Source organism: Leptopilina heterotoma, unplaced genomic scaffold, assembly GCF_015476425.1.
Source record: "Leptopilina heterotoma isolate Lh14 unplaced genomic scaffold, ASM1547642v1 Lhet_472, whole genome shotgun sequence".
Taxonomy (NCBI): domain Eukaryota; kingdom Metazoa; phylum Arthropoda; class Insecta; order Hymenoptera; family Figitidae; genus Leptopilina; species Leptopilina heterotoma.
In genome coordinates this window covers 647,752-658,314 of record NW_025111099.1, presented here as the reverse complement: position 1 = coordinate 658,314, position 10,563 = coordinate 647,752, and the positions used below count along the sequence as shown (strand labels likewise).

Here is a 10,563-nt window from a genome sequence, read left to right as displayed (position 1 = left end):
CGGAAAATGAATATTCATCAGTAAACACCGTTAAACCTAGTAGAGGCCATGGCTAGCAAGAGAAGAGAAAAGGAAATAGGGAGAGAATGATAGGCGTATGAACGAGGATGAGCTCATGACTTGTGCAGATATCACCTTGTTCAAGCCCGAGAGGAAACTTGTAATGTTTACGATATTGCATTTTGGATACGTTGGTCAAGTGACCAACGTCCACCCTTGCCTAATCTCTGTTCCACGAGCAGCGCCTCTTGACTAGATACAGCACGTTGAACAAGCAATTATAATAATAATTACCCTATTAACATATACTGCATTGTTCCATGAAATGATCATCCTTAAAAGGAGAAAAGATTCGTTTAATGAAAAAAATGGAAAAATTTTTTGGTTGAAACTAACATTCATTAGAATAAAAATTTTATTTACAGAAAGTTTTATTTACTTTATTAAATACTTTATTATTGGGGAGACCGATATAAAGTAGGTCACAGGGTAAATCTGGTCACTAGCAATTTGATGCTATGAACTAAACTTAAGATGCACAGTCGGCCAGTAAACATCTAAAAGTGGACAAAAGTCCACTTTAGAATTATAAATTTTACATATAATATCCTTAGAGATCCTTGGATCTTATTTTTTACAAAGGAAAATTTTGGTCTACTTATTTATTTCTTAAATTAATCAATTTTTTGACTCGTAACCTGTATTTCTTTATTATAAGATATAGAATTTTAAAGAAAAGTAAAAAAATTAAAAATAGTTTATGTAATAAAAAATAAAGCACATTTGATATTAATAAATTTTTTTTTCCAAATTCATTTCATATTATTTAATAGTTCTCCTAACTTCCGCATTAAATTCCATAAGCTAAATATGAAACATCATCTAAATTTAATATAGTATTAGATTCATTTGCCTATTTTTGCTCATTTTGGATTTTAAAAAAATTATAAGCGAAATAATGCATAGTGGACCAGGAGACCCTATTTCGTGGCTAAAAGTTTAAATGTACTAAAAATCACTTCAAACTCGTTAATCAGGGATTATCGGAGCCACTGATTACAAATCAAACGTTAGATTTTTAAAATTCAAAATGTCGGATCAAATATGTCGAACAAATTTTTAAAAAATTCAACGAATTTCATTCAATGTAGTTTCTTGGGAGGTTTTTATGGTTGCTGATTAAGAATTCGACGCCAGATTTCCAAAATTAAAAATGTCAAAACCAATATGAGAAATAAATTTAAAAAATTTCAACGGATTCGCTTTAAACTCGCTGCGTCATTGTTTCAGTGGTCGATGATTACGAATCCGACGTCAGTTTTTCAAAATTCAAAATGGCAGATTTAAAAATGCGTAAAGAATTTTAATCTTTCTGGTTATTCGCTCTTTACCGAATCCAAAATCATGGAGCCAGGACGTGTTGAAATCAAACTTTGAAGAGGATCTGTTAAATCTTTAAAAAATTGTTCGCCATACTGCATCTACCATATTGAATTTTGCAAATCTAACGTCTGATTTGTAATCATCGACCCCGAAAATAGGGGTTTTTAATTTGCTTACAGCTAAATTAAATAAGTTTTTAAATTAACATTCAACTTATGTTAACGAACTTTCGTTTAGTTTTATGAATCCAACATGGAATCAGAGGCGGTCAAGTGTTTTTAGAGGTGTCAGAAAATAACACTGCAAAAAATGGCGTCTAAAAATAAGACGTTTAGACATTTATAAACGTCTTATGTAAATAAGCGTCTTATTTGAGCGTCTTAAATGAAAAACATAACCTCCAAATACATGCATTTTAGAAGGCAAATAAGACGCTTATAAACGTCTAAAATGTGACCACGTAAACGTCTTAAACCAAGACGCTCTTTTTTTACAGTGAACGTTCTTTGCAGTTTTAAGTTTTCGATCATTAATTTTGAGTCTTAATTTATTTGGCTAAGTTTTTTTGATGATATTAGATGTCCTTTTTCGAAGTACATATATATGTATATAGTTTTGTTTTATTTCAAAAATATTTAATTTAATTTATTCTGAAATGTGAGGAATACATTCGGGGTAAAGCCGCCCAATGGGAAATTTACAACTGGCGGAGTACTGCGCCAGCACTGGCAGCTACGCTGACAGACAGCACTGGCATAACTCTGGAATGATAACGCTGTCTAACGCTGGCGAAGTACTGCCTGCCAGTGCTGCCAGACAGCGCTGGCGCAGCACTGGACCAGTGCTGGCTGAGAATATTGCCGCAATAAATGCCGTATTGTTATTAATTAGACGTAAATTAATAATTATAAATAATTTAACAACAAAATGGTAAATAATATTAATAAATAGTTATTATTCATAAAATATTTCTCTTCTTAAAGAAATTGTATTAAAGATGGAGACTAACAATGGATATAGTAAATGAAGTAGAAAAAAATTGTTTATAACATTTAAAAATGAAATATTAAACAATTACAGAAAGTGTGCATTAGATTTTCATATTTTAGTACCTAACGATTGGAATCTAGAAATACCGCAAACCTATGAAAATAAACAAAATTGCTGACGAGGGGAATTGAACCTACGACCTACGGACTAACAGACTAACGCTCTAACCACATGTGTACAGTAGGGTGTCCGTTATTTCCCAAGTTATCTATTTTCATTTGGGTATCGTCAAAATCGTTTCTTTTTGACCTAAAAACAATTCTAGAAACAGCGGCGTAGCTAGGGCTGGTGTCACCCGGGGCGATTCTGTATAGTGTCACCCCCCCCAAAAAAAAGCAAAGTCATAATGAAGAATTAAAAAAACTACTATATAAAACTATAAACTGAAAGAATTAAATTCTTTTATTTTAAAAAGTACATTAATTAAAGCTTTAATTTTGTATAAAACATATTCACGAACAGATATTTTATTTCAAATCATCATAAATGATTTGTTTAATTAAATTTTACTCTTCTGGCTTTAATAGCTGCAAAATTATTGATTATTTCATCAAAGTCTATGTTTTCAGATGTTTGTTTTTCAATGGATAATATAGCTAGATCGTTCAGTCGAGTCTGAGACATCGTAGACCGCAAGTAATCTTTTATTAGTTTTAGTTTAGAAAAACTTCTTTCACAACCTGCATTTGATACGCAAATTGTTAATAATAATTTTAATGACAAAGTTAAATTAGGCAATGATTCAACAAAATCCCATTTTACAATAAAGTTTAAAAAATCTAAAGCGTTCCAATGGTTTGCTTCCAATAAATCCACTTTAGCTGCTTTCAAATGTCTGCGAAACCTGGGAATTTCCAACAACAGCTCAGCTTCTACTACTTCGTCATAAAAATCAGTAAGTTTCCTTAGTGTGTCTTTCAATTGTTCTTCGCTTGCATACAAAATACTATCAGTTTGAATGGCTTCAAACGTTGATAATATATCTTGAATAGATTTTGATCTCGTTGCGATTTCTGAATGAAATCTATCCAAGCATTCAATCATAGATCTTCTAATTTCTGCCTGCAATGTAAGGCCAGCATCATTAGCTTGCTCTCCAGCCATTCTCTTCCTGAAGCGAACCCTTCTTTCTGTTTTAAGGCCATACTCTTCTGCTGTAAGCAGAGCACGATCAATGGATTTGTCAACAACATTGTTTCGTTCTTCATGGACAAAAAGTCGAAGCGATTCTAATTTTGCTGCTACTTTATCAAGACTTAAAGCTTTTGTTTGCAAGTATACTTGCGTGCAGTCAATTTCTTTTAAAACCTCTTTCCAAAAATATAAAAAGCAAAGAAAAGTGAAATTACAGACAGCGGGTAAAAGGCTCTGTGCAGAACCTCTGGTATCTACATTTTCTTGAGGATCACACAGTTCTTCGATTGCTGCAATCACTTTATCGAAATTTTCTTCGACGGCTTTTACAGCAGCATAGTGAGCACTCCAACGGGTTGTTGACAATCTTTTGACAGAACAGTCGCAATGATTTAGTAATACATCCCATCGATGGGTTGATGCAGAGAAAAATACGAAAATTTGCTCTAAAGTTCCAAAAAATGAAACACACAATGCATTTTCAGCAAAAGAATGAACCCCACATAAGTTGACTAAATGATTCACACACCCGTTGAAAAGAGCTTTTTCGTTTTTCGATTTTATGATGGCTTGAACTCCACCATGTACTCCACTCATAACAGCTGCATGATCATAACCCTGACAACGACACATCATTATATCTAGACCATCACTTTCAAGATTGGCAAAAATTTCTGAACTTAAATCTGAAGCCTTTTTTCCTTTTAACGGGAAAAACCTTAAAAAAACTTCTTTGATTTCCACTTTTCCGTTATTAATTTTGACATACCGAATTACTTCTGACATTTGGTCAACATGTGATGTATCAGGAGTGCTGTCAAACATCATACTAAAATAACCAGCGGATTTGATTTCTTGAATAAGTACCTTTCTAACATGGCTGGCCAGCACATTTAAAAATTCATTTTGTGTTTCCGGTGACAGGTATGATGCATGTCGATCCAATCTTATCGTGTGTTCTTTCAATACAACATCATACTTAGAGAGAAGTTTTACCATTTCAAGAAAGTTTCCTCTATTCGTTGAATTTTCACTTTCATCGTGTCCTCGAAATGCTAAATTTTGTTTGGACAAAAATAGAGTTATATCTAATAACCTCGTTAAAATATTTCTCCACTTTTTCTTTTCTGAGACCATATTTTTCAACAATTCGCTGTCTATAGTATTTTCTAATTTCAGACCAGTTTCAAAAAGTTTCCATTTTTCAAAATTTCCAAGGTGTTCTTCCGAATTTTCATGTTGTACCACTTTAGGATTTAACTTCCACCATTTGAAAAATCCGCTTACAAATAAAGACCCGGTTTCATCACTGCTGGCAAACAAGCGACAGCAAAAACAATATAATTGTTTGCTATTTGGCGAATAGATCATCCATTTCCTTAGAATTTTTTGACCATTAGGCATTTCTTTAAAAAACCATTCTTTCGATAAGCAGCGCATTTCTCCTCTAACTTTTAACCCTTGTCGCATTGTTGACTCAAATGGTCCGTCCTTGTTTTGAAAATGACAACTCCCTTTATTCATTATTGAAACACGACAATTTTCTGAAAGTGGTAACTGCCAATGTGAAACATCTTGCAAAATATCCAAGCAGATAGTTTTCTCCGATTCATCATCTCTCATTTCATCCTGTTCGAAACTCTCCGATTTGTTTACATTATGTTCTATTACATTGTCATTATTTAGTTTTTCTTCACTATTAGTCGACGATACACGACTGTCGAAAGTGTTTTCAGCATCAGGCATCGTAATTTCAGTGTCATGATGATTTTCTTCAACTTTTACATACTTGAGAAGAGATCCAGAAATACTTTCTATTTCAGTTAGTTTTGCCTTTTTATCTTTTCTTTGCTGATAACCACTTTTCCTTTTAGATGTATGAACTCCTTGAGGCATGGTCAACTTAATGCACTGTACTAATAAAAAATTAAAATTTTACTTTGACCCTGATATGTTAATATGGAACAAATAGATATGTGTAAAAATAATAATGTTAAGTTGCATTACTTACCACAATTTCTACAATTACAAATATACTCACTTATAAATAATTGCTTTATATAATTTAGACAATTGTGGTTATGGAAAGAAAATGAAAACAAACCAATAGGTTATTCATATTTTCAAAACATTTTCATAAACAGCTGTTTATAAAATGCACAGATGGAAAACGCTGTTCTTTTCTGAACATTCTTAACCATAGAATCTTTGATTTTATGTAGATGCATTCAGCAGTATGGAACCATTTAAAGGCGCATCCTCAGTTTGGACAATATTGCAAAAAATCCTTGGGGTGGAGTCCCATGGCAGCGTTTTGCGTTGTGTTTGGTAACTAGGCCATGCGTGTGAGAGAGATGGAGATATACGTTCGCTATATCTGCACTCATAACCTAGTTACAAAACGCAACGCAAAACGCTGCCATGGGACTTCACCCTTATTGGTGAAGTTTGACGCAGGCGCATAGCGTTATTTCTTCCACATAGAAAAAATCTCAATTTGAAAACGATATGCATACGTGATCACCTTCAAGGTGAAATTTCATAACAGTGGAAAAAATAGGCTATTTGAGTTTGCCTAGATCCCACTTGCACTCATGAAATAATGTGTTTTAATTGAATTGTGTTTCACCGATAGACAGTAAGGTGACTCTATTTTCATTGTAAAAAAATTTTTTAATTCAAAAAAATTTTTTTTACTAACTGAGTGTCACCCCCTAAAGAGTGTCACCCGGGGCGGACCGCCCCCTCCGCCCCCCCCTAGCTACGCCGCTGTCTAGAAACTAGAAAAAAATTTTACGATGCCGTTTAACCCTGCCTAAATAACAATACTTTTCCCATTTAATTAACATGGGATTTTTGCACTTTTTAGAAATTAATTTTTATTTTGTTTATAATACTCTTTGACTAACCAACAATGCTTGATTTTGCTTCTATTATGATTCCTTTAGATAGAGAAATTTTCATATTATCGCGAAAAATTTATTACACAAGTATTAAAAAGGTCAATTTCATTTTTATTGATTTTTCTGATTATTTTGCTAAATCTACTTATTTATTAATTTTTATTCGGTATTTCATTGAAAGTTTCTTGTTTATATAAACATTTTCTATGAATTTCAAGCGGGCTAAACCATTCTGGCAATCAGGAAAATTTTTTTTTGAAAAATTTATTTTTACAAATTTTCAAATTGTTAACGTTCACGTCAACAATGTTATAACGATTCATTTGTTTTTAAAAGTGCAAGTTAACAATTTGGAAATTTGCAAAAATAAATATTTAAAAAAGAATTCTCTTCATTGACAGAATGGTTTAGCCCGCTTGAAATTCATAGGAATTGTTCATAATTATTTTAAGAATTTGTAGTAAAAATTTGATAACAAAAAAGGTGATGTTTTTGAGAAAATTGATCTTATTATTTTCAGAAAATCATTCCCTATTTTTATAATTTTAAATATTTTTTCAAATTTCAAACTGGATTGTGAAGAGGACAAGACCACCTACAAGACACAAGAAAGAAAATTCAATTTTACTCAAAAGAAAAAAAATGACAAGCAAAACAATTTTTTTTCTATAACATGAAGTTAGTCGACATGCCTGATTTGAAAAGGATTTAGTCTACTGTGTGATTCTTGGATAGTTTATGAATTGAAATTATTGTTATGGTCAAATTGGATGTATAAAACACGAAACTTTTAATGAAATATCGAATAAAAATTAATTAATAAGTAGATTTAGCAAAATAATCAGAAAAATCAATAAAAATGAAATTGTTCTTTTTAAAAATTGTGTAATAAATTTTTCGCGATAATATGAAAATTTCTCTATCTAAAGGAATCATAATAGAAGTAAAATCAAGCATTATTGGTTAGTCAAAGAGTATTATAAACATATTTATAAACATTCATAAACTCGGCTAGACTACGCCGAACAATCGTCTGAGTACTAAGCCAGTGGTGAACATCGGCACTACACTGGCATTTCCCATTGGGCGGTCACTTAGTTTTAAATTTAAAATTAAGAATAAAATAATTTCACATATTATATTTTAACAATAATAAAATTTGTAACTTGTTAAAACCAACATTGTAACCACATTTCACTTTCTCTTAATAAAATACATATAACATTACTTAAATCCATAGTTGTAATTCATGAAACCTATATTTATTATTTTTTAAATCAATATTTATTGTTTATAGAACTCATAGTTTATCAATAATAAATCATAGGTACTTAAGACGAGAATAGGACGAATTGTAATATTTAAAAAATAAAACTGTTCCGTCTTGAAAAAATCAAGTGACCGGATTTATCCTGAATATTTGTGATTTTGAAATTTGGTATATGTGAATTAAAAATTATCTACACAGAAAAAAAAAGTCTTAAAACTGTGAAGGGCTAATTTTAAAATCAGGCTTAATTTTAGTCTGTAACGATATTTTAGCCTCATAATTAACTTAAGAGTATTGTTAACACGCCTTAATCTTAAAGCAATAAATATTTATGACTTAATTTTATATGTGAGTCTTAAATGTAGTCTCAGCGAGACTAGTAGAAACTTTAAGAACTCAACAGATAAAATGAAGTCGAAATGTAGACTAGTTTTTAGTCCCCTAGCGTCTATAGTCCTCTGGAAGGGGAGACGCGCTTGGGCGTGATCAGGTGACGTGTCATTACTCATTAGTTGTCGTGGCGTTGCCTTGAGTGTACGTGTTTCCTTTATCTGTTAATCACCTATAGATTTTCATATTTTTGTGTACCGAATAAATAAAATAAAAAAATAAATAAATAAATTCATTGCTACAATATTATTCAGAGAAAAAGTTGCGCAGTAAAAATCGAAAAGTATCGAAATGCTTATACAAAATGGTGACTTTTATATATTGTTACAACTCGTTTATATTTATACATAGAAGATAAATTTAAAACAAATATGTATGAAAAGTTTTTATTATATTATGTGCAAGCATAGTTACACTGAACTGAAATGAATTTGATTCAATTAACCGATTTCTTGTCTATTATTAAATAATATATGACACTTATAAGGTACATGTTAACAAATGTCATCATGAAAGTAGATGAAAAATTAAACCTCAATAATAAAAGAATAAATAAATAATTTCATTTTATTATTTTAAATAGCTAATTTAACTTTTCTTACAGATGCTTATATTACAATCTGTTACCGGCATCTCCTGATATAGTTAATAACTATAACTTTATATTCAATAGAAAAATAAATTTGAACTGTATTATTTACTACTTTTTAGTATTTAAGAAAGCTTTATTTTAGTCACTATATTGACTTGCGAGTAAATTGAAGTTTAAAAGGAAACTACTTTTAAGTCCACTTTTTGGCTATCGGCTATTTTTAAGACTACATAGCGACTTCATTCAAGCCTGAGTACTGACTTTTTTTAAGACTCTTTTTACAAACTAATTTTAAGTCTAGGATGACTACTTTTTGTTACATCTTAAAATTAGCTCGTTTGTAGACTTTATTCAAGACTTATTTTTTTCTGTGTATCTGTAAAACTAAAAAGGATAAATTTAAAACAAATATGTATGAAAAGTTTTTATTATATTATGTGCAAGCATAGTTACACTGAACTGAAATGAATTTGATTCAATTAACCGATTTCTTGTCTATTATTAAATAATGATACTTATAAGGTACATGTTAACAAATGTCATCATGAAAGTAGATGAAAAATTAAACCTCAATAATAAAAGAATAAATAAATAATTTCATTTTATTATTTTAAATAGCTAATTTAACTTTTCTTACAGATGCTTATATGTATTACAATCTGTTACCGGCATCTCCTGATATAGTTAATAACTATAACTTTATATTCAATAGAAAAATAAATTTGAACTGTATTATTTACTACTTTTAATTATTTAAGAAAGCTTTATTTTAGTCACTATATTGACTTGCGAGTAAATTGAAGTTTAAAAGGAAACTACTTTTAAGTCCACTTTTTGGCTATCGGCTATTTTTAAGACTACATAGCGACTTCATTCAAGCCTGAGTACCGACTTTTTTTAAGACTCTTTTCACAAACTAATTTTAAGTCTAGGATGACTACTTTTTGTTACATCTTAAAATTAGCTCGTTTGTAGACTTTATTCAAGACTTATTTTTTTCTGTGTACAAAACTACTAGTAAGTAAATTTGTAGTCTCCTTGCTACATTAAGAAATAACGGAATTTTTAAGTAACTGTTATGTAACACGAAATTAACACTCTTTTATAATTATTGTTAGAGAATTATGATATTTAATCTCTCAGTATAAACTTCTGTATTACAACAGAGGGACGAATCAGAAAAGTAATTTTATATTTTACATTTCTATGTTTGTAAAACAAGATTAAGTTTATTAATTTCTATAAATTAATATTATTATTATCATTATGTGATTGTCAGCATTATTAATTTCTATTATTCATTTCCAAAACTGTTTGTGTAAAATTGCTACAAAATTGTAACATTGTTACGTAAATGTTATAGAATTGTTATGGAACACGGCGACTAATCTGTGGTAGACATTTTTATTAACCTGTTACAAATAAAAAATTGGTGCAAAGTTAAAACAATTATATAACATTTACATGACATCGTTACACACATCTGAGTAACAATTTTGTATCAATTTTACGCAAACAATTTTAGAAATTAATAATGCTGATATAATTATGAAATAATAATATAAATTATTTGAAAATCCATAAACTTAAACTTGATTTACAAACATTTACATGTTCTAACATATTTGTTTAAATATTAGTTCTCTAACAATAGTTACTAGAACAGTAAATCATGCTACATAACAGTTATGTGCGAGGCGCAGTAATTCTTCCCAAAAGACATTTGCTCGAATGGACATTTGATCGAACGGCATTTGATCGAATAGACATTTGCTCGAAAAGACATTTGATCGAATGGACATTTGCTCGAAAATACATTTGATCGAATAGACATTTGATCG

At 30.3% G+C, this 10,563-nt stretch overlaps 1 protein-coding gene across 1 annotated transcript; it reads right to left on the bottom strand.

Annotated features, from left to right (window-relative positions):
* Positions 1–2,928: 2,928 nt before the first annotated feature.
* On the bottom strand, positions 2,929–5,520 carry LOC122507558 (zinc finger MYM-type protein 1-like). The gene has a single exon (XM_043620344.1). The coding sequence runs from the start codon at positions 5,461–5,463 to the stop codon at positions 2,929–2,931; it is 2,535 nt and encodes an 844-aa protein (XP_043476279.1). The 5' UTR covers positions 5,464–5,520.
* Between the last annotated feature and the right edge of the window lie 5,043 nt (positions 5,521–10,563).

Coding starts and splice junctions, on each gene's coding strand:
- LOC122507558 (XM_043620344.1), bottom strand. CDS start 5,463: ATGCCTCAAGGAGTTCATACATCTAAAAGGAAAAGTGGTTATCAGCAA.